The 26,050-nt window shown below is 41.8% G+C and overlaps 1 protein-coding gene across 1 annotated transcript in view; it reads left to right on the top strand.

Annotated features, from left to right (window-relative positions):
• LOC139688617 (acetylcholine receptor subunit alpha-like) overlaps positions 1-26,050 on the top strand; it is a 500,693-nt gene that overhangs the window by 411,001 nt on the left and 63,642 nt on the right. Inside the window, exon 6 of the mRNA XM_071586164.1 lies at positions 7,661-7,776. Within this exon, the coding sequence (XP_071442265.1) occupies positions 7,661-7,776 (116 nt within the window). The remainder of the gene's footprint in view (positions 1-7,660; positions 7,777-26,050) is intronic.

Below are 26,050 nucleotides of genomic sequence, written 5' to 3'. Positions count from 1 at the left end.
CCCGACGTGACTCGAATGCTGTCGGAACTATATCATCAAGGTAAACACAATATCGCAGTCCTTGTAGTCCTGTCAGAACGATGTTCATTAAACGCTGGAATGTCGTTCACTTAAGGCAAAACGGTATTCAAAAATTCAAAATAGGCGTTTCCAGTACAGAAAGCCGTCTTGCATCTATCTTTCTCCTTCATGAGTATCTGGTGGTAACCAATGGCCAAATCTAATTTACTGAAGTATCTCGTCTTACCAAGTTGGTAGAGTATGTCCGTCATATTTGGTAATAGAAACGCATCGCCCACAGTGACTCCGTTCAACTTGCGATAGTCAACTACGATTCTCCATTTTCGTTTCCCGGATGCGTGTTCCTTCCTTCCCATGATGGGAGAGTTCCAAGCACTTCTGCCCGGTGCTATTATTTTGTCTTCCGGCATCTCTTGGGTCTGTTCCTGTGCCTCCTCCTTGCGGGCCTCGGGGTACGGTATGGACGAGTGTTTATGGCGTTTCCATCTCATCTTTTGGGAGTTGGAATTTCACGTGAAATGGCAGGAGTGCACGAAAGCTTATCCCCAGGCAAAAAGAAACACGTCGACGTTTCACACAATTCTGGGAAATCTTCGGCTTCTGATTCGCTGAGAGGGCCTGCGCGCAACTGCCCCTTGAGCAATTTTCCGCGTGTGACGCGTCGTCTCTCCTGTATATTTCCAGCCTGCGGCTCTTCCTCTCTCTTATCCAACATTTTCGGGCGTATTTCACAGTGTACTTCCGCTCCGGTGGTGTTAATTATGTTGCCAACGCATTCCCCTGAGATGCCAACGGTCAAAGCCTCAGCCTGGTAATGCAATTTATCTCTGGCTAGTAATCCTTTTTCTTTCTGTCATTTCTCTCTGGCTAGTTGTCCTTCCACTATGGACAAGGTTGGAATTTTCACTACCCCAGGATTCCATCAATTGCGAGTCGCCTATTATGTGAAGATTCAAGGTTGATTCCTTCCCTTGGGACCTTAACGTTAAATCCACTCTTCCTTCGGTGTATATTAGACCATCCGTTATTCCTCTTAGAAATATTTTCTCCTCAGGGAAATAGTTAGTGCGTTTTCTTAAATGATTCCCTCTTATTAAACCTACGTCAGCCCCCGTGTCTAACAATAAACAAACTTCACCATTCTTACTTTCACGGCACTCCAAAATAATTTAATCTCCGCTGCCATTCCCAATAGACTTCCCCTTATTTACTTTCTTGACGGCCGACGGTTTAAAACTCCTTTTTCTGTCTATTTAGTAATTGACTCCTCTCGCTAGTGGTTTCGAATGATGCGAAACCATTCCGCTACTTTTCTGATACAATTCCTAGCGAAATGTTCGAATTTTCCACACTGGAAATATTTACTCTCTTCGGCTGCCCTGCTAAACCTTTTGTCTTCTAAGTGATTAGGAGGTCACACACGGGTTCTATGACCAACCTTTTCAGGGTGTTTTATTCCTTCCACCCTTGACGTGGTCTGACTTAAATCCTTTTAGGAATCATTGTGACGGGACGTGGCCCAACTTACCACAGTTTTCACACCTCGAAGTCGTTCGTTTGCTAATCTTTGGATAAAACATGACTTGGCCAAATGGTCAACTAGGTTTACGGCCCCCCTAATCTCCTCAGGTTCTGACACTCCCCTAGCGGCCTCACGGAGATCAGATTGCATGGAATCAATTCGGCTCGCCCAGCTAGAAATGCTCTCCTTAGCCCCTTGCTTGGAACTGAACATAGTACATGCGTAGAAGTCCAATGTACGCCTCATGGTGTAATTTTCCTCCATGAGTATTATCATTTACTGAAATCTTGGATCGTGCCTCACCTGTAATTCTTGCCTTCACGAATTTCAGAAACCTATCCTGCACTGCAGAGTCAGCCATATCAAAAAATACGTCGACGTTTTCTATAAAGTCGCGTAGCCTACTGTTATTTCCACTGAAATGATCACTAATTATTATCATCGCCTCTGCAATTCCACAGTAATTACGGCTATCCTTTGAATCTGTGGCCCCTTCCATATTCACAGGATTATCGCCTCACCACTTTATACAAACTTGCACCACACAAATTGTGCTTCCACCAGAGTGGCCCAGGGCAACTGTTTCGCTCGGTTGCGAGTCCCCGACTGCCTCTCCTCCAACCGTGTAGCTTCAGTCATCCGTAATCAAGGAGCACGATAAAGGAGTAGGTGCCTCAGGCATGGGTCAAGGGTCCAGATCGGTCACCAACCTTGGTCGCCACTGTCATGGGCCACCAATCACTCCACTTGCATCATCATATGGTGCGTAATGACAGGGTAGGTGACCCTGGCATTAGTCAGCGGTCCAAAGGTCACCAGTCTCGGTCGCCACCGTCACTGGATGGACACCCGCACCATTATATGACTGTTGCTCAGATACAGCAGACCTCAGTACTGTCGAAGTGGAATGGGAATATATATGAAAAAAGGGGCATCGAAAGTTGTAAAAGAAACTATAGGAACTTTTAGTAGGAATGTGATAAATAAACTCTGAATTACAGAGTACAAGATTAAAATTACTGATGAAAGAAGGAAATGGAAGGATGTAAGCACATAATTAGGTATAAGCAAGTAGAAAGAGTTAAAGAACCTATTGATAGCTATTGAAAGAAGCTATAGATAAATTGGGGATGTGAGAAACCAGGTGAATAGGAATGGATAATTTCGTAGAGATGCTTTCAAAGTAATATATAGTGAGGTGAGAAGAGTGGAAAAAGAGGGATAGCACTAATTCTACATTCCAATTGGGGGAAAATATTTAGCAGAATATTGAGTACATTTAGAGATCCGGCAGGTGAAGGAACAGGGCTCCTCAGGTCGTCTTCCAGCGAAATCTCTCGAACAGAAAGTGTAAGGAATGTACGATAACAGGATTCTGGAATGTGAGAGCATTACTAAAGGCAGGTAAATTAGAATAAATAAAGAAAGCATTGCGAGACAATGCTATGGATATACTGGAGATTAGTGAAACCAGGTGGAGAGGAAATGGAGAATGCAGTAGCGATGCTTTCAAAGTATTATGCAGCGGAGTTGAGAAGAGGGGAAAGAATGAGGGAGCACTCATTTTAAATTCCAAGTGGGAAAAACAAATATCTAGCTTATACAGGATCGCACCCAAAAGTGGTAGGACTGATTTTTTTACAAGAATTTTATTGACGATATACTTACATCGACTTAATAATCTTCAAAGTATGCTCCTTGAGCTGCTACACACTTAGTATAACGTTGCTCCCATTCCCCGTACGCCCGCTGGAAATTTTCTTTGGGGATGCCGTTGATGACCCTCGTCGAAGCCTCTTGAACGGCCTTTATCGAGTCAAAACGTCGTCCCTTGAGCTGTCTTTTCATCAGGGGGAAGAAGAAGAAGTCCGGTGGTGCCAGATCGGGAGAATAGGGCGGGTGCGGCAACGTGGCAACGCCGTATGTGGCCAGGAGCTGTCTGACGACGAGCGCGCCATGGCACGGCGCGTGGCGCACACCTTGCGCATGGCCAAATCCTTTGAAATAATGCGTTGGACGTTGGATGCAGACAGACCCAACTGGTCTGCAATTTCTTCACTGGTTAAGCGTCGGTCTGTGTTCAACAGTGTCCTCACTCTGTCCACATTCGTGTCGGTTCTTGCCGTCGACGGCCGTCCGGAGCGATGGTCGTGTTCAACGAGCTCCCTACCCTCTTTAAACAACTTGTGCCACTCAAATACTGTGGAACGGCTTGAGGCAGTGTCCCCATAAGCCTGCTTGATCATATCGAGGGTCTCAGTTGCCGTCTTCCCGAGTTTCGCACAAAACTTCACGGAATAACGTTGCTCTAAATTCAGATTCATTTTGTTTTTCGACGCGGACAAAAAACTTGCTTCACTAAAAACGGTGTACTCACTCAACGACAGCCCGCAGGCGACTGAGGTTGGCATTGGTTTGTTGCTAAGAGCCCCCTCCACCTTACCCTGCCAGGCAGACCCCCCTCCAGCGCTCCGTTCGCGCCAGAGAAAAGCAGTCCTACCACATTTGGGTGCGACCCTGTATACGGTAAATGATAAACTAATGATGGTTAAAATTAAAAGCATGCCTACTGACTTGGTGATCATGCATACAAGCATACTTCCCAACATCAAGTTGAGAAGATGATGAGATCGTAAGAATATACGAGGATATTGATGACTTGATTAGAATGACAACATGCAAAGATAATATAATTATAATGGGAGATATTGATGCTGTTGTGGTATCTCTCAATGACATGACAACCAAAAGGAGCTTTGGCCTAGGAAACATCAAGGATTGAAGGGAACGGCTGCTGAAAATGGTCATCATTAATATATTCATTGAAGTACCGTTGAGAAGAAGGTACACTTGGGAAGCACCAAGAAAAATTAAAAATTATCAAATTTATTGCATCATCATTTAACAACGGTTCAGGAATCAAATAAAATCCAGCCACAGTTACCCAGGTCTGGATGTTGACAGTGATAATGAATTAGATGTGGCAAAGAGCAATCTAAAGCTTAGGAAAACTAGAGGAGAAGTTATGAAAGAATAAATGTCCACTGGAAAAATTGATGATTCCGGATACCACTTTTCTCACAAACACGCAGCCCCCCACTCCATGATCCACCGCCTCCTACACATCCCCCTTTCCTCCAAAAACTTCAACATTGAAGTCGTGAATATCACTAATATAGCTACCAACAATGGTTACAACCCTAAACTAGTTGACACATTACTACGGAAAAAAACAAAAAGCAATGGCCATAAAAAGAATTTTCGTATCACAGCCCGCAGTATCTAAGGATTTTAAGTGGTGCTCGATCCCATTTCTGGGAGATGTTTCATACAAGATTTTCAACTGCCTACCCAACTCACTCAAAGCAGCATTCTACCCACCCGTAACCCTCTCCAAACTTCTAGCTAATGGAAAAGACACCCAGGATAGCCTTCTCAAACCAGGCATTTAGAAATTGAAACAGCGAGAGGATTGCAACAGCGTTTATGTCGGTCAGACTGGTAGGAATATTAAGTTACGAGTCAAGAAACACGCAAGGTGTCACAAAAATCAGAATAACAACTCTCTCTTCGACAAGCATTTACTAGAAATCAACCACAGCAGTGACTTTGTCCCTGAGATATTATACACACTCCCAAAAGGATTTAAAATGGACGCTCTCGAGCAATTAGAGATAAGAAGGCACTTGGCAAACCCCAACACGACCCTTTGTAATGAGCAATTGTTCCCATACTCCTCCCCACTCCTCTCCGAGAAACTAGCCTGGTAATGGTCAAAACAACCCATCAACGCAACTGAGAGCCCCCACCCCTCTCAGGTCCTTCCAACCCTCCCCGCCCCCACTCTGTCCTGAGGGTATATATTCTTGCTCTGTCTGTTTAGCAAATTTGTACCTGATGATGCCGTAAGTCGGTGAAACGCGTTGTACCGTATAATAAAATCTGTGGAAAAGTACGAGTCTTTCCTTTTGGTATGGATATTAAATACTTCCACGAAGTGAAGCCTGAAACAATAGAACTTTTAGAGAAGTAAATGGATGTGACAAAGAAGCAAAGATTAGACAAGGAGTAAGAGAAGGATCTCCACTCGTGCCATATCCATTTAATTTACATCTAAATGTTGAAGAGGATATAGAGACAATGAAGGAGAAGACAAATGGTATAAAGATAAATTGAAGAAAGATGCACTGCATTAGGTTTGCAAATGATATTGTGACCCTGCCAAATCAGCCAAAGATATGAATGGAATACTCAAAACCTTTCCACAGCTTTGAAAAAATGGAAACTGAAGTTAAATCTGAAAAAACCCAAAGGTATTATAGTCTTCAGAAAGAGGACAGAACCCCCTGAAAATTTAATGAAAGGGAAATCAAGGATACGCGAAGTAGAAGAGTTCTGCTACCTCGGGAATGTAATAATTACAGAAGACAACAGATGCACATCTGCAGTGAAAAGAAGGATGGCTATGGCGAAGAAGGAATATCGAAAATACAAAGAATCTATTAGGAAACGAACACATGACATTAGCAATTAGAATATCTTATGCTAAAACGTTTATTTGGAGTAAATTATTATGTAGATGCGAAACTTTGACATTTTGAATGAGGGAAAAGGCTCGGTTGGAAACAATGGAAATGCGGATTTGGAGAAGAAAAGCAAGAACGATATGGAGGGACAATAAAAGCAACATGTAGGCAGAAGTCATGAGAGAAGTCAATGAGGAAAGGGATTTAATAAAAGAGATGGAGAAAAGGAAAATTAAATTTGTTGGATATGCTCTTAGACATAACAAATTCTTCTAAAATATAATGGAGGGGAAAATAATAGGAAAAAAAGGAAGAGATGATATAAGAAGTACGATGAAGTAACAGCGTACAACGGACAGGAGAGTACGGCAATAGAGAGAGATAGAGGCCAATGGCCGCAGCGATAAGGCTTCACTTATATCCACATGATGATGCAGAACAAATATAGTAGAGCGAATGAAGCGCGGTGGAAGAAGCAGCGCGAGGAAATGGATAATTTTGCAGAGGAAGGGTGAATAAGGTGCAATAGGCAAAGAAGGTCATAGCTCTGTAACACTTTTGCAGTGATGAGGTCACTAATAGAGGGGAACATGGAATAAAATCAGGATGTATTTGCCTTTAAGGTAAATTTCAAAAGGTTATTTTATTGGATGAATACGGGAAAAAATTATGAATATATTGTAGAAAATAGGAATAGATTGGAGGGATATGAGGCCTAATCCGCGGCCTGTACATGTCTCAGACTGCTAGAGACCTCATGGTCTCAATTACACCCGAATAAAGACTTTGATGTATCTATCTAAGGTGTGAGTGAGGGATTTTCTGGAGGATTGATAGCGATAAGAAGAGGAATAAGACGAGATAAGGAGTGCCCATTATCATTAAGGAGGGTCGTTCAACGCACCCGTGTAAGTGGAGGAAAAATATTAAATGGGCATGGAAAGAACTAGAGATAAGAACGGAAGGCACTGAGAAATTCATAAAATCAGTTTTTAGTGAGAAAAGGCTCGTGAAAACTTTGATATGGAGCTTAATTATGTACGGGGCGGAAACTTGGTCACTGAAGCAGGGAGATAGGATGCTTTTGAAATGTGGGTGTGCAGAAGGATGGAGAAGGTGAAGTGGGCAGCAAGGAAAACAAATGAGGAAGTGCTAAGTATGGTGGGAAAGGAGAGGGGATTGTTGGAAGAAATCATAAGGGGTTAGGCAAGATGAATGAAAAGAATATTGATCGGCAGTGAGATGTTGAAGACTGTGAAAGAGGGGAAAATGCTAGGCAAAGGAAGAAGGGGAAGGAATAGGGGATAGGGATGTTGGACGGAATAAAATGGCGTCTAGTGTAGGTTTGGATTTCGGGCTGTGTTTAGTTGAGAAATGAAAGGGAATTTCCCCTTTACTTTTTGCTAGATTGTGCCCATCCAACGCCTGCCTATCTTAACCGTTGGCTTACCAATTATAATTTGACTGCTACAGATATCTACTAACATTTCATTTCCGTGCTTTTGCTAGTTACGTAAACTTTTAATATAATGTTGTAGTTTTTAATATGTCGATGGCGTGTATTACTTATAGCTGCATTACACTTTTTCAGGTTGACCTCAGACACATAGACGAAGTTAAAGGGTCAAATGTGGTGGAGATCGGCGTGGATCTTTCGGAGTTCTATACTTCCGTCGAGTGGGACATCCTGGAGGTTCCAGCAGTAAGGTAAGCGTCCATTTATTTCCTTGCATGACCATTAGCCATGAATATTAAGAATAATTTTCTTCAGCAACAAAATAACTTTTCGTGATGTTTTCTTCACTTCGTGTGTGTTCAAATACTGCTGGCAATCTCTGATTAGTGGAAATTAACGACCAAGTTGGATGATGAATTTGTAAATTCCTGCGGTTATATTATTCGTAGAGGGGATCGAGATTTTGCGGTGGCTATCGTACTGGCTTCCCACCCAGAGGGCCCGGGTTTAAATCCCGGCAGTGTTGAATATTTTTCAGAGGTATCTCGATCCCTACTTGAGGTGCTTGGTGGAGGGCACTTGGAGTGAGTACGCCGTCCGTCGGATGGGACCTTAAGCTGCGGACCCCTTGGTGCCTTTCGTAAAGAGTAGGCTAATGCCGACGCCGGGTTTCTCTCCACCCTTCATCCTTTCCTGTCCATCCCCGATGGCGCAAATAACCTCAGCTGTCGGTCGCCTCCCCTAAATACTACTAATATTATTCGTAGAACACGTTTCAGTGTTAGTATATTAGCAGAGGACGTGGAAGAGGTAATTTTACGCGCAGCACGATTTAACAAGATGTGGGAAATACGAACGTTTTACTTCAAGTCCTCTGTACGAGTTATGTTCCAAAGGATCCAGAACATTTTGAATAGTTCGCCTTCTCTCATTTTTTTAATCTGTTTGGATGCGTTGTGTCCGCAGAAAATTCACAAACAACCTGAGCCTCTTTGACCACAAATAATTTGAGCCTTTAACCACTTTGCTAGTACCTTGTTTGATGATTTTTATGGCTGTTTATGTGAAGAGGTGTCCGTGGAATACGGCGAAAAGTCGGCAGGAGGAAAACGGAGCAGCGATGTTCTGTGAAATTCCGCGTGAAACTTTAAAAAAATCCTTCACTGAAGTTTTTGGGTTGATTACCAAGTTATATGTTGGGTAGGCAATAAAACATATTGCGTCGTGGTATGAGTGGTTTACTTGGTTCAAATAGAGGCGGTAATCGGTGGAAGGCGACGAGCGTTCCGGAATACGATCAACGTCGACTGATGACCCCCACATCGAGAAAGTCAACGATCTAGTTCGTGCAAATCGACGTTTGGCTGTTATGAAACTTGCAAAAGGGTGTGGTATCTCGATTGGCACGTGCTTTGAAATCCTGACTGAAAACTTAGGGATGCATCGATTCGCCGCCAAATTCTTGGAGCGTGGATTTTGGTCCAAGGTCATCCATTGGTGATGGCTTATGAGTTAAAGGATATCAAAACAAAAGTGCAATGGATTGGCGAAACATCCCTTTGTCCCAAAATATCTCGACAAGTTCCCTGGAATGTCAAGGTGGTGCTGACTGTTTTTTATTCGATACAAAGGGGGTTATGCATCACGAATACCTAGACCTTGATTGTTTTATTTTCACTACAATTGCCTTCTACAAGCTTATTATTTCAAACCATTTTTTTAGTAGTGTGCCTTTTTATGGCTCTATTTGGTTCACTAATTTGATCGACTATTCATTTCATGTCCATAATTCCTCTATATTTCGACATTTTTATTTCCTTCGATGTTCTTTTTTCTGCAGAAACTATTATGGAAGTCTCAAATTCATGCCTCGGTAGACTTCATAGATATTTTTAAGCAATGACCTACCAACTAATGTTGATGGTAGCAGCACCATTTGCCGTCAGTAGTGGATGCGTCTGACAGGAAGCAGCACCCTTCGCAATTTCTGTTCGCTTTATTATATCATCCCGCTTCTCTCATCTCTAGTCACTCTGTTTGACATGGAAACTCTTCTACTTACTTTGTTCTTTATCTTGGTTTATTTCCTGCTTTCGTCGCATTTATTGTGTATATATTAACTACACCAGAATGTATATATATATATACATTCTGGTGTAGTTAATTTGGATTCTTTTGGCATTGTATTCAATATTGATTAACGCTTTCTCAAGATCAGTAAATGGGATTCCAGTATCGGTGATTCTTTCCTTATTCTTATCCGTGTATTGGATCCGGGATCGAAATTCTTTCTTTTTTCCTCTTGCTTTTCAATCCGAATTTTTTGTCCTCCTGTGTCTCGCCTAAACAATAGCGATATTATTTTCCGTTTCATTGGCCATTTAGTGGCGAATTATTCTTGAAATAAATCATTTATAAATACTTTCCCCACTTACCGCACTGAACTGTTTGTATTTTTCAGTCTGATTTGACGAAGGGTCGAATATGTTTTCCTTAAACCCATTCCATGTATTTGTAAACCAAATCAGTATTCATACCAAGTGTCGTCAGAAATTTTTCTTTGAAATTTTCAGTTTTGAATGTGTCTCGATTTCTGGTGCCATTTATGTCACGAGGTTATTTACTACAGCTTCGAATTCGATACATATGCTTATGCCTCCTTTCCCATCCTCATTTATGTCGTCTTCTCCTTCCACTAGTTACTATTTTTTCCATCTCCAATATTCTCCAAACACCCTTTCCTTGTTCCCCTTCCTTAATAAGAATTTGTATCTCATATTCAATGTATTTTACAATTACCCTGCGTTCGTTTTGATGGTGCCTCACGGTTTGTATTGCTGCTTTAACGTTTATTGAATAAACTTCAGGCTTCGTCTAATGCCATCTTTCTAGAATCTTCTCTTACTTTTCCCAAATTCCTTGTCAATGTCTTTTGCGAATTCATCATGGTACCAGCTTACTCTGTGCCTGTTGTTTCCGCCTTATTTCTTTCTTTTCATTTGCTTCATGAATTCAAGATATCATTTCATTAGCATTCCTTTAGGATCACTGTCAAAATCTGAACTTTGATACTTTTTCCACTCCTTTACTTGAACTTTGAATCCCTGCTTGAGGATCTCGTCAATATGATTTATTTCTTGGGTCGTCTTCTGAGTATTGTGCATCTCATCGTCATGACTGGTTCTGTAATCCTAATTTATTCCGATCTTAGAATACAATCCCTTCCAATTCAATGCCTTTATCATTTTTTTCCTTTAGCTTCCCCCTTCATCAAATCTTTTCATTTTTCCCTCCTGACCTTCATTCACTTTGCATATCAAACTCCATGTACAATTTTATTTTCTTCTTCCGTTATTATTTTTTCATTTATTCGGCCAAAAGGTCATGAACCTCGCCTTTGTCCGCATCATCGAACCCCACCACAGTTGAGGGCACGGACGAGGGTGCAACACGCGCATTGGTTTATTTGGTCTCGTTACGGCGCTGCTCCTTTCATGTCTTTAGAAAACTCTTCACTCTCATTGTATTGCTACTCCGGACTATTACGAGAGACCAATTTCCGGTTCATAATTAAGTGACACATTTGACTGACATACTCTCGTGTAGTTGCCATCTGGGAAAGCAAATAGCAAACTAGTTTACCTTAGGACTATTTTATCTGATTGAATTCCATGCAAACTTTTATTTACCCTGTCAGCGACGAAATGAGTGTTGTTCTTCCGATCGCTCTCGGCTCCACCTACGCTCATCTTAAGAAAAAAGGGCTACTTCGCTTTCCTTCGGGAAATAGCGACATATTGCATTTTGTCAGTCATTCGTCAAGTCATGTCACTTGAGTATAACTTTGAAGTGTTTGAGATCATCTCACGGAAGTATGATCTCCTAAGCTCTTCTGATTACGACCACTAATCGACCAATGCTCATTCATCGGCTGGATTTACTTTTTTCGCAGTTACGCACTGCATCTTGAAATTGATCCATCGTGCGCAACCAACTGCTCAAAGGCGGTGTTTCTATTTTCAGAATCGAGACGAAACCAAATGTATTCTCTTATTACAAAACCAATTCCATTGAGCTTTTCTGTAGCGTATGTCATTAATGGAAAATTGTCCTAAAATATAATCATATTTAATCACTTAAAAGCATTCTGTACAACTGATTTTTATATACCTTACGCTTTTAGGCTTCACTCCGTGGAATGGTATGATGTTCATATTAAATGAATTTGTTATTTTCCACAGACTTTACAGTACCTGATTAGGCCGCAAGTGGTGAAACGCGTTGCACTGTAAAACAGTTTGTGGAATATCAAAAAATCATTTAATTAGGACGACTGGTTTTTATTTGGTTTTGAGCAGGAATGTGTAAAATGGTATTTCATTCTATGGTTTGAATTTTGTATAGTATAAAAGAGTTTTAATCCAATTGGCCCGCGGATTTCCTATTCCGTTATTAAAGGCAATGAACATCATTTGGATTTCCTGGACATTTACCACATAACTCTTGAATAAAATATGAAAATGGGAGTAATTACGGGATTGCAGTGGTGGAGGTAGAATGGGGTTGAAAAAGGGGACGGAAGATTCAATGGGGCTGGTGAGGAAAGAGGGCGGGAGGATCCTTTTGGACATCATATGCGGACCAGAAAAGAAAATTTCCGTGGATTTGAAATAAGATGTCGATCCAGTGACAGCAGCTGCTATTGCGTAAGAAGGTGGCGCCGTGGTTTCACGTGGGCTGGGAGTAGTTTCAAAGGACGATCATCGACTTTGTCGCTTCCCACCCCGAGGCCCTACCCCTCCCACCCCCGCACCTCCCCGCTTGGGTAGCAGCCGACAATCTGTGGTCGGGTGAGGCCCTCGCGTTAAGCGACGGCGCAATCGAATCACCCCTGGAGGCACTTCCGCAAGGGCTTTCCTCTCCCTCCACCACCTGCCTCAGCCGGAGGGCCTACCGGGCTAACTATTGACATTTGAGATCCATCAACTTCCCCATACCTTCGTCCTCATTTGAACGATCCTGCTGACATTACTGACCACATGTGCACAACGAAGATCACTCCGTGAAAACCACATCTTGTGAAAAACCGGCAAAGTGGCGGAACTTGTACCAGTTGCCACGATGTAGAGCGGACGGCTTTGGTTCAGACCTCAATAGCGGTGGAGTTGCGGGCGTTTAATCTCGTCGATGAAGGTGGGCGTCCGTAAGCTCGAAATAAATGGATCCCAATGGAATAGAATGCCCAGTGAACAAACGTTGATAAAGACCAGAAGTTTCCGTCGACACCCCGTAACACGTGGGCAAGAAGAGCTGACGTATTTAATCTAACGGACCGAAGTTTCGTCCCGGCGTGTCTATGTACATGGTAGATGGGGCTGAAAACACACTCTTGTACCATCGCTTAAGTTTTCAATTGAATTGGACTGAAATAAGGTGCAACGCGCCGTGTTCGAGCCTCTAGACCACCAGCGAGAGCGAACAAGTGTGCCGAGGAGATGGAACTAAATATCATGTTGTCTATCATGTGTACTTTGATAAATGTATCCAAAATATTTGGTGCAACGCTTAGTTTCCATCATTGGTGCCCTCGGTGGGGTTAGAGTTCACCTGTTGAGGACGTCAGGGGTATGAACCTCAGAATTTAGATTGGGAGCGAATGAACTTTCATTCAACATGCGGAGGGCCATCCTATTGTGTTTACCCTCCGTCCTCCATGGTGCCTCTCTTTCCCCGTTCCAAATTTCGAATTTGAAAATGTAATCTTCATCGGGAGTCATATGTATTCCCTTGATGCTACAAGTAACACAAGCTTACCCTGAAGACGATGCCCAAGTCGTCCCACCCGGTGGAAGACCCGAGAGGAATTTCTTCAGTAATGAAGGATGTTTTTAAAAAATCTTAGTTGCACCCTTTTATTCTTCGTAAGTCAAAGGTCTTCGGAAGTAATTCCTCCAAAATAACCGTCACGCTTTTGCTCTTCTCGCAGTAATTATCAATAAACCTGGGGGATTTTTCTTGAACCTCTTTTGTTTTTCATGTACTATATGTTTTCTCCCAAGGATGCCAAATGCTTGCCGCGGATTCCAAATTTCCTGTGAAAAATAACTGATGTCCTAGCAAAAGTAAATCAAAACAATTCTTTAAGTTTTTAATGACGTTGTTGTAAAACCTAAAAACTACTGATTTTTTAAGGATGTCACAATTATTCTAATAATGTAAGTTTCGAAAAAAACGCGTAACTTTTAACAACCAGGAGTTGGGCCTATTTGGGAATGTTGAACTCGATCCCATATACTTTGCAATTTAAGTCTTGTTCCCCTTTCCTAATATTCCAAACTTTAAGCCCTCTATATTGTCTTTTTGATTTAATTTGAGCTCTCATTCCTTTGATTACTCCCACGTCTGGTCTAATTGCTAGAGATTATCCTGCCATCCGCCTTTAACACTATTTTTTGTTGGTTTAATCTCTCCGTTGGCTGTAAATAACGTAAGTTACTGTAAACGTAGGAGGTTATCTATTAATTCGTAACAACAAGAGTAGTGTAACAATAACTCGTTCCTTTGGCACTCCTGAAGTTGAACCTGCGTCTAATGAAGTCAACACGTTGACGGATATATTTTATTTACGGTAAGATAAGAATAGTCCTGTGGAATTGATCACCTTCTCGTTTTGAGTACATCATCATAGTCAATGTGCCAATTTCATCTGAAGAACTGTATCGAAGGATATACAGAAGAGAAAAAATGCAGCATCTATTGAGGTATTTTCTGCCCCAGAACGAGAATAAAGTAAGTGAAAGAGCCAAACGTCGCATCAACGCTCTGGATTTGCGAAACCCAAGGTTGAGTAAGGTAGGCTGCGCTCCTCCTTATTAATTTATTTAACCTTAGTCCGAAAACAGCCTTCCTAACAGTCCTATTTCGCCTTTACATCGGACTATTTACAGGGAAAACAATGGGGACGACTACAAACACCCAAGAGTCCTAGGTGGAGGAAAACCCATCCAAGTGGGATTTTTGCTATCTAAAACACTGCAGTTGCTATCCCGTATTGTCCGTGGGAAGAAGGAGTCCTTGGGTCGGCTAGTTCTGGCATCTATTTCCCGAATTTTATATGCATGATCCAAGCGACCAATGTATGTAGGAGTGCGAGTGATTTACGAGACCTCGGTGCTGTTACATGCGGATCTGAATTTATTTAATAATTTCAATCTTGCATTGAATCGTCTCTTAGCCAAAGATTCCCACCCCAAATCCATGAGCATTTCGGTGACGCTTTTCGTCTTATCGCAAGAGTTTTTAACTAAACGGGCTGCCCGACGTTGAACCTTATCAATTTCCCGAATGAGGTCTTTTTCACTCGGATCCCATACACTACATGCTTATTCTAAATGAAGCTTTAGAAGAGCGCGGTAACAATGTTCCTTGACCTTCGAGTCACTTTGGCCGACAATGCGTCTAATGAATCCCAATTTTTTATATGCTTGCCCGCAGACTTAACTTGTGTGGGTCCCACAAGAGAAGTCTTTAGTGAATGTAACACCTGGGTATTTTACCGTATCAACTACTTCTAGGTCACCTCCAGCTAATTTGTAAACTAATCCCGTTGATCTTTAAAAGAAATTTACCAGCGAACATTTATTAAGATTTAGTCCCCATTTTGAGAAAATCCCCATTTTGAACACCATTTAGTAATGCAATCTAGATCCTGTGTTAGAATCAAACGATCCTCATCCCCAGATATCTCCCGATAAATCCCCGTGTCGTCCGCGAACATCCTAATCTTACTTACGTTCCGGTGTATTGAGTGATTTAGCAATTCAACAATTTGGTTTAATGATAATATCTAAGGGCACCATCTCCACATTCATGCAATATATTTATTCTGTAATTTATCCTATGCTCCGAGAGGGATGTCAGGCCTTGTTCCATCAGTGATCTGAATATTCTACTTAGTGTTTTATTAGTTTTTACATACATAAAAACTATTTGCTGCGTACTGTCTGACTCAGCAGTCAAACTGACTCATTAAAGCTTCCATATACTAGCTATAATTTCTAAATTAGATGAGAATGCTAACTCTATCCAGGCATTCTAGACTTTCTCTTGTACGTTTCATTTTACAGTTGCCGTGACTAAAGATAACGCCAACATATTTGATCCAGACTACTCGAGATATTACATATTTTTATATGCATACAATTCGGAAGGACCCCGCGATTTTTCCACTATTTCATTACGAACTCATTCATCACATTCAAGGCTGCATTTTATTAATTTTAGCTGCTAATGCTAATTTTTCCCCAGATTTTCGGATTAATTTGCCAATAAATACATCGTCGGCAAGTAAGCTTACTATTATCAGCAAACTAATCACTCCTGTTGAATGGTAGGAGGATTAAAATAAGTTCGATGGCTTTCATTGGCCACACCGGTAGTGGTGCCTACGAGGGTGGTTCCAGAAGTACCCGACCCAATAAAGAAAACACAAAAAGTTTGGCAAAAAATATATTTATTTTTCAACATAATCTCCTTTCAGCTCTATACACTTATCCCACCGATGTTCAATAAGTTCGATGCCTTTTTTATAATTAGAACTGTATTGCTCCTTCAAATAGCCATTAACCGCCACCATCACTCCTTCACGGTTGGAAAAATCTTTGAACACCGAGCGATTTTTTCAAGTTTGCGAACAGACAATAATCCGAGGGGGCTAAATCTGGCGAATAGGGTGCATGAGATAGCAATTTAAACTTTAATTCATGAATTTTGGCCATTGCAATAACGGACTTGTGAGCTGGTACATTGTCTTGATGAAACAACACTTCCTTCTCAGCCAAATGCGGCCGCTTTCCCTTGATTTCTTCGCTCAAACGTTGCAATAAGTTCGCATAACACTCGCAGTTTTTCCTTTTTCAAGATAGTCAACGAAAATTATCCCACGCTCATCCCAAAAAACCGACACCATGACCTTGCCCGCAGAAACGGTCTTCGACTTCTTTAGAGCCGGTTCTTCCTTTTGAATCCATTGTTTTGAGTGTTCTTTTGTCTCGAGTGTGAAGTAATGGACCCATGTTTCATCCATGGTTATTAAACGGCGCAATAATTGTGCTTTGTTGCTGTGAAACTTTGCTTAACACTCAATTGAAACATCTTCGCGACACTGGTTTTGCTCGAGTGAGCAAACGCGGCACCCATCTTACACACAGCTTTCTCATGTCCAAATTGTCAGTTAATATACAATGTACCGCACTTTTTGAAATGCCTACTATGTCTGCTGGCTCGCGCACTTTCAGTCGACGATCATCCAGTATCACTTAGTGGATTTTCTTCACCGTTTCTGGAGTCGTCACCTCATTTGGTCGACCAATGCGATGCTCGTCTTGACAGCTCGTAGGAATCGTTCAAACTTTGCTACTCAATATTTTACTGTTGCAAACGAAGGAGCAGACTCACCCAGAGTAGACTCTTGTTCAGGCTTTTTTATTGGTTGGGCTGAGGCCTTTCAAATAGAAGTATTGTATCACATAATGATGACCAATTTTCACAAATTCACTGAGAACGTTCACTGAACAAGTACTAAACTAAACAAATACGAAACAACGTGGCGTCTTCAAACTTGAAGCATATGCTTGATAGATTGCATACTTTATAGTTCATTGATATGTTTGATAGAACTACCGGCATCTTTAGGTTAGGCCGGGTATATATTGGATCACCCTCGTACTGCATTAGAGCCAATACCATCTATGAATTATATTTGGATCATATAACAAGTCTAGGTCGCGGTAGTCCAGTGGGTAGAGCGTTTGACTGCTGACCATAGGGTCCCGGGTTCGATTTCCGCGCAAGCCACTCTGGGCACCTGCGGCTCCACCCAAGCTATGTGATTTTTCGGGCACCAGATCTTCCTGGGAAACCATGATCGGCACAAGGAAAGGAACTGGCCCCCCTACCCTGATGTGTGAATTTCACACGCCGTCGGGCTTAGTACTGGGTGAACTCTACCATCACCTACCAAACCGACCCTCGGGTTGATAACTGTATTATCTTAGCAATATATTTCTAGCTTTGAGAGTAACTTAACGTGAAGCACTTCGCCGAATCTAGAAAAAAAGTGCAAACTGAAACATTGTTTTTTTCCAAACCCAGAACGGCGTTTACAAGAAGCGCTAGCTTCTCTTATGATGTGCCCTTTTCGAAACCTGCTGATTCTTTGGGTGAAATGCTTATTAAACTAAGCGAAGCCACATTCCCCAACCCCCTAAACCCAAAGTGGCACGAAGGGAGCAAACGATTCAAGGTGAAGGACTACCTAATACAACAGAATTTGCTTTGAATTCTCTCTCTTTTCTATCCATTAAATGTTGAACTAATCAACTACAACGATTGACCACATAAGCAATAGCAAACATCGTGGTTATAATTCAACATAAGTAAAATTGGTTACCATCGCCTCCAATCATAAAAAAGTAGCACCTAAAAATGTAATGCGGCTTTAATGAGCTCAGCCAAATCATTTGTCACGCGGTGAATAGGCTGCGGAGACACATGATAGCTGTCGGAGCAGCGCCTAGAGCTCCAAGAGGTGAAGAACATTACCTCACCTTCCGCAGAATTGGCGAGATTGTTACCGTGTTTGAAATGCTATTTCCGCTACACCTGTTGGAAGACGAGGGAAATGGTCTCAACCTAGAGTTGGGTGTTGATTTGCGATGCATTGTGGACGTGACACTGACGGGTGTGCTCGTCTCCCTTGGAGGGATTCAACCCATCAATAGCGTAGGATTTGAAATTGGACGACATGCTGGAGAATGCGAAGTGGTAGGGGTCGTGCATCGAATCTGATCCTTGAAATAGCAGGTACAGGGTTCGTCCGGAAAATAAGTGTACTGACTCCTGGGCTGGGCGCGCCGCTCCAGGCACGCCCAGCACCGCTCTGACGGGCTGCGATTGGAGGGGGGTATGTTGGCAAGCGACTCTGAAAAAGGCAGTCGGCTCTGAGCTGTGGTGTAGTGAGGAGCTCTGTTAACGCGAACCTCCACGCTCGACCCACGTCACGGAACGCGATGCCGAAGTTTTTGGAGCAGCGTTATTCCATCAAATTTGCGGTAAAGCTTGGGAAATCTAACCGTACTGTCTACCGAAACTGTCGGTATGATTAACCAGGCTTACGGGGAGTCAGCCATGTCCAGAAACATGATCTTTCGGTGGCACAAGATGTTCGTGGAGGGCAGAGAAGAGGTCGACGACGAGTCTTCGAGAGGTTCCCGATGATGCCTTCGCGGGAGCGTTCCAGGAATGGGAACGCCGCTGGAACAAGTGTATCGACTCACAAGGGTCCTATTTTGAGGAATATTAGCTTAAGATATGTAAAAGTGTAATAAATTTTTTTTCCTGAGCTCAGTACACTTATTTTCCGGACGAACCCTGTAGAGTTCCTCCTGTAACTAATATATCGTTGCACCAAAGGAGGGTTTTATTCACCGACCTCTTTGGCAAACAAGACAGCTTCTCGTGATCCTGACCGAAAAGACTGCGAGACTCCGTATTGTCCTGTTATGCTTAAAACGGGAATATAGTCGAGAATTAACTATTTAGTAGCAAATTAATTAAAATAAAGTTCTTTCATCAATCGTATACTTTTAAACCTAATGCAATCTAAGTACTGCCAGCCAACATTAATTTATTGTCGAATAAAGAAACCAAGTATATCGATCCTATTAATTGACCCCCGCCTCGAAAAACGAGAAGAAGGCAGTTAAATAATTAAATGCACGAATTTGGATAGAGGAGTTTGCAAATATATTGGTTAACTATGCCTTGTTTTCAATTGGTCCTACTAACACTGGGTGCAATAGAATTTGCCCGCGGTAAATCCCACTTTGAGTACAGGATGTCCGTTCTCTTGGAGCACGTACTTTAATTCTTCCCTCCAAGCCCCCGTGTTCTCCTGCCTGTGGATGGGCAAGGGAATTAATACACCTCGAGGATAAACATCTTCACATTTCCTCTTTTGATTTTTTCTCAAGTAATATGCTCAATTACATATTTTTGCAAAACTTCTGCATTAGATATTCATTGAAGAAAGAATAGGAAATAGCGAGGTGTAGGCCAACGTTGTGAAGCCATCGCTCAAATAGAAGTGGTACGTTAGTAAAAGAACGAACAAGAGGTCACTGATAAAATGACCAAAATGAAGATTAAAATCGGATTTGGTCACTCAGGTTGTCTTTTAGGGTTACGCTATGTGCTCAAGTAGCCACCAGGAAGAAAAAGTAGAAATGTTGAATGATCACCTCTAACGTATAAATGGGAACGAAGCGTGAAGAACGCGATAAAGCGTGGGAGGTGAACTACTGGAATACAGGGATGAGCTTAGGGAGGAATGGAAGGAATGTCGAAGCCCTTAGTTCAAGAATCAGGAACGCTTACGGTAGTGAAAAGGGGAGTTTTGCAGTGGAATGAATTTGATAGAGGCTAAAACCAGATTGAAATGCCTCCTCAGGTGTATGAGGCCTCCTCATAGGCATATTAAAAATTCCCAAATGATAGCCTGAACTCAAAAGTTATCCCACTTAGTTTATAATTCAATATATATAAATAGAAGGAATAGGAGAGTACTAGACAAGGTATCGAAGCTTTAACAAGATGGAAGTAATATCTAGATATACTTTTGAAATGCCAATGGGATGGAAACTTCTTCGGGAAATCGGATATGCCATAAAAACAGTTTAAAAATAGAGACAAAAGAAGCACCAGGAATGCTGAAAGTTTTAAGATTTCAATGCAACAATTTCAGAGTGTAAAAATCATACGCCTTGACTGGGATACGAACCCAGGTCCCTCAATATCCGGTCGAGTGCTTTAGCCAGTTAAGCTATTGAGCGCCCTCTTATGTTGCATTGAAATGCACATTAGCGGATGACTCCGTTAAAACTTACTGTTGCGGCATCTCCTGCAGTTTCTTTGGACGTTTTGAGATGTATTCGCAAGTGTATGAGGAGAGAGCGGGTAATATAATGGATGAATGTACCAAGGAGAATATCGAAACCATATAGTTGAGGAAAACAATACGTAAAATTGTACTTAGCAAAATAATCTGCTAGAAGACATTAAAGAGGGCAATTCAAAACAAGAATTAATAAAAAATCATAAATACGTTTATACGAAAGATTTCCTCCCTAATTGATTTATAAAATCTTTGGAACTCTACTGACATTTCGACGGATGTGATCACATTTAATTGTAATATTATACTTAAGATTCATTTTATATGTTGAATCAAATACTAAAATTATTCTCTATTCGTTCAAACTTCTGCCGCATGAGCTTCCCTGCCAGTTCTTAAACATGCCAACCGACACAATATTTCCTTCGCCGCTGTTAATTAATCCGTAAATACTAAATATCTTTAATCGCTCATATGAGAGAAATAATAATTATAATAGATAAGGCGTTGCTTCTGAATGGTGGTAATGGGAATTGAATGTGGGCTCATAAACAACGTAGTGATTCAACGGAAGCACTGTAATTGGGTGCGAAACGGAGGGGGGGCGCTCACGGGGGGTCCCCGTGTTTTCCGGTGGCTCGCGTCAGCCCAGCCGCCGTTTGCGCATGGTCGAACCGGGTCTAGCACAATGCTAGCCCCTCCGTACCAAGGGGAGGGTGCTCATGCGGTCAACGTTCCCCTCCCTACGCCCCTCTCGCCCCATCTCGTCGCCAGGGCCGGTCCCTCGCGCCCCTCTGCCGCGATATTCATGTGGGTGAGATTCAGGGCTAATCTCCCGAGTACCGCCGCGGCGGGCGGACGAGAGCAAAGGCGGGGCCGGGAGGTGGTGGGACGCACACTCGTCGCTGCCGGCGAGGGGGTTGTCGAGTGAGTGTGGCGGTGGGGGAGGGGGGGGGGACTGCATGATGGCGCAAATGAGGGCCCAAGGATCACCTTAGCTGGCATGGCTGAGAAGTGTGCTAGGAAAACTGGATGTCGATGGAGCCGTGTTAGTTTTAGAGCCGGCATTGCTGCAAACGAGTTGATTCCAGAACTTGTTGTCATTGCACATGAATACCATAAATCTTTTAAGCCGATTAATATTTCTATAGTAATTTCCCTGATACATTTTATGGCCATTACAGTGGATTAACAATCAAAGTATTAATTTGAAGCAGTTCTCCTAACTCTCCTGTTCCCAGCCAACACCTCTCCATTCAATGTCTTGCACCCCCATATAATTCATTATTCACGCATATTTGGTATTCTGCCGTTAAAGGTGGGTTTTTATTACGAAACATAGGTATTAAACTCATGCATTTATACGCAATATGCTGTTCCTAAAGTAGGCATTCGTGCGAGTAATATTTCTAAGAAATTAATACTAAGAAATAACCGAGAAATCAGGATAAAATTGATCATTCAATAATTATTAATAATTGACCCTTATGCACAATATTTTGTAAATAACAGCAATTAATGTTGAGTACTTTTATTTCAGGAAGCCTCAGATTAAGGTAACTTGCAAAAGGGAAAATATAAAGGCTCACAGTTTGATTAAGTTTTTTTTTGTATTAAAGATTACACTTCTCGACAAATACACGAAAATAAGATGGCTGTTTATGGATCTTGGCAACTAAAGTAGTGCGAGGACAATTATTCACGAAGATTAAACACGTTCATTTTCAGAAAGGAGATAGCTTCAGGCGTCACTTTGTGGAAACGATACATATTGCAAAGGAAACACTTGGTTTTTCCACATAAAATATTTATTCACGACCTAGGTTTCGACGCTCAGCGTCATCTTCAGGTCCGCCGCTCCTCGTCCGACGCTCAGCGTCACCTGAAGATGACGCTGAGCGTCGAAACCTAGGTCGTGAATAAATATTTTATGTGGAAAAACCAAGTGTTTCCTTTGCAATTCATTTTCAGAAGCAAATAGGGCGCGACCTGCAATCGTGACCGCAACGCGGTCGGCAATCAACGCGATGTGGCTTTGGAATGTTTTTGCTACATTCCTCTTATCTCTCCCCAAGCGAATTTTTCTCATTCCCAGAAATCCCGAAACCTTTGCGGGTTCGGATATTTGATAACATAAATGGCATCATTTAAGACGTGGAACAATAGTGTTCGACAACATTTGTTGAGTGCTACAATGGTGGCCTTTGAAAGGTAATGGGATGTATAGCTCTTGATAGTGGAAAGGGAGAGAGATCTTGAGAATAAGAAAAGAAAATTATGTTTCTATAAACATTTATTTAGAAATAAATAAAACTCAGGATATCCTCTTCTCCGTTCATTTAATTATATTACTTCTATCCTCTTCCTAGCCCTACCACGCTTTTCTAACGCCCTCCCCTTCAGCACAGTCCACAACCAGCTCTTGCGAAACAAAATCCAATATTTCCATATTTCCTTCCTTCTCCGTGTATCACCCTTTAAGGAACCAATCAAAGCCCATCATTCTTCTTCAAATGATTGTTTCCGCACGGTACGAAACCAAGTTTCGTATCAAATACTTCGCTTACATTTTCAGAACATCCTTAAAAATGTCCCTCATCATTGATTCCTCACTTCTGGTGATGTACTATATACTTTACCTAAAAAAATCGATCTCTTTGCGTCGCTAATATTGTGGCCATTATGGTCCAAAACACTTCCAAGATAAGTAAACCCTTTCATTTACTCTATTTATTCCCTCTTATTTAATGTTGTACTTGACTTTCCACTTTCTTGGAAACCCCACAAGCGTATTTTGCTTGCATTTATTCTCATCATTTATTGGTCACATTTATTTTGTAATGCACTTAGGATTAAATATAACCCCTGGATCTACTAGATGACCAAACCGTGATCAACCGCAAACTTATTTTATTTCATTATTTCCCCAACAACTTCCATTCCTACCACCATTCCTTCAATGCTGTCCTTTTCCTTTTCATATGCCTAAAATCTAAATAGAATGAGTGGCAACGGACATCCCCGTCATAAAAATCTTCTTTAATACCTTTCCCACCAGCACTCCTCATCTGCCACGCGCGCCTTGAGGTTTGACTCATGCTCAATCTTGAGAACAGCAGCTTAGCATTGCAATCTGCACCTTTCCGCTGTGATGAAATCCATAAATCTAAGCAATATAGTCAATTAAGTGAGAACTACGACAGAAGCAATCCTATTATGATTTAAGTTCCTATTTATCAATTATTTTGCTATTGATAAGGGATCAGGTATACCTAAGCCCAAACTTACCCCAAGTAATCAGTTGCCCTACTCTCTATTCTTTTATTGATGATCTTTATAACCAATTATTCTGCGCGTGAACCGAAATGATTTGATGAGTGTGTCCGCCAATTCATTAATTGTGTCTGGTCCTAAACTATTACCATCAATGGAAAAGTGTCTCTCTTTAACTTAACTTGCGGTGCTAATATATGTACCACATTGATTCTCTGCGTGTTAATCCACCTCTCTAGAATATTTTATGGTTCAATTAGTAATTTTCCGGCTATACTTTTAATAGTTTCGCGCCCCAGTTCATTATTTATCACTTAACATTTTCTCTGTGTTTCCATTCATCCATTTGCCTCTCTCATCAATCATCCGTATCATCTCTCCGGTAATCAATTCTCTCCTTCCCCATTCCCTATATCCTCTTTATATGGTTCCCTTTGTGGCTTCCGATAATCCTTTCTCAATTATGTTCCCATTTTCTTTTTCTTTAACTTGTCTCAAGGTGGGGATTGGGATGGTGCGGTGACTAACGTACTGGCTTCCCACCCAGAGGGCCCGGGTTTGAATCCCGGCGGAAACGTATATTTTTCAGTGGTGTCCCAATCTCTACTTGAGGTGCTTTATGGAGGGCGCTTTGCGTTAGTACACCTGCCATCGGATGGGACGTTAAACTGCGGACCCCTTAGAGCATTTCTTTATTAGAGTAGACTAATGCCAACGCCGGGTTTCTCTCAACCTTTCATCCTTTACTGTCCATCCCTAATGGCACAAATGACCTCAGCTGTCTGTCGCCTCCCCTAAATACCTACTACTACTTGTCTCTACTAAAAACTACCACTACTCACCCGTAATGTTTTCATACTCACGTCTTATTTTCTAGTTTCTAGCTTCAATATTCCATCTCCTCACCAGTCTTCCCTGTTTCATCTTCTTCAATCGGACTTTGCATGCCTTTATTACTAAATGATGAACTGAATCCGCATCCCTTACTGGGAGACTCACTGCTCTTTGGGATGTAATATTTGAAATCTAGTTTAAAAGTGATAGAGGGGCAATTAGGTAATATTTTTTGTTGGTCAGGATGGGGAAGAGGTCTTTGGGAGAGGTTTAACCGACTGAAATCTTGGGAAGTACGTCGTACAGATGGAGATTATGTGCGAGGGATGACGTCTTTGGGAAGGCTTGGATGCGTGAATGTTTCTGAGGATTTTATACATATTTTTTATTATTTTTAATAATAATTATTTTTTATATACATGAGGGAATTAGAGAATAAGTGGCTGTGGGGAGCAGTTTGTGAATTCGTTACTAATTTACACATGGGAAATCGTATTATTACGAACTCGGTGGCCGCGTGAGGCGTCGGGAAGGGGGCGTTTGGTGTACGATGGGTGACATCTGGTGGAACGTAGCGGAAAAATGAAGTCGTCCTTCATGGCGCGGGGTCACCATGATGTAGCAATTAAAATAAAATAATAAATTACGGGGTCTTTCATGGATTACTTTAATCAATTATATAATGACCTTAATTGATAACCAATTAAAATATAGACGTTGCCTTTTTTCAATGGTTTAATCGATACTAGCCACCACGCACGGGTTCTAGTCTCTGTCTTGTTTCTGAATATTTTCCCATAAATAATCCAAAGGCCGATTTTGTGCACAATTATTCGTGTGTTTGTGTGTATTCGGCATGAATTTGCACGGAATTAGCGCTGCGCAGTCATGTGGAGTGCGAGGGGGAAAGGGCCTTGACCACGGCGCCTTGACCACATCCCCCTAACGAGGGCTCCCGCGGGAGTGCGCTTGTCTCCGGCCGCCGAGCACACGGTCTCTCGCCACCTCTTGCGACACGCTTCACGAGGCGGCCTTTTAAGTAATTCGAATTTCAAACACATCGGCACGCAAGGGTTTTAGTGCTCTCGTTAACCCATAAGTAATTTCTTCTTTGCAAATATTTTGACCCAGAAATTATAGTAATGAATGCCTCTTGCATTAACATTCCACGATTCGCCCCGTTGGGATTTCAAAGTAGGTCTTCCGGCAGGTCCCTCAATTAATTATCGGATACCAGACTTCATAGGTAGATCTCCCTGTATGCTTGTGATAATATATACTGGTTAACTCCAAGAATATTCAATACTTCATTTGAATTGCAATATTTAAGGTCACTTGAGATTCAGTTTTAAGATGCGGAAAATTCAGGCCTGATAAGAGTTCTAATATAATGAGGGTAGAGAAAGAAACTTGGCACTTTCACATAAAGATTTACCGATACGATACTTCCACATAAAGATACGATT

Source organism: Hetaerina americana, unplaced genomic scaffold, assembly GCF_022747635.1.
Source record: "Hetaerina americana unplaced genomic scaffold, ioHetAmer1.1.p SCAF_21, whole genome shotgun sequence".
Taxonomy (NCBI): Eukaryota; Metazoa; Arthropoda; class Insecta; order Odonata; family Calopterygidae; genus Hetaerina; species Hetaerina americana.
Note: the sequence above shows the minus strand (reverse complement) of the source record. Positions and strands in the feature narration are given on the sequence as shown.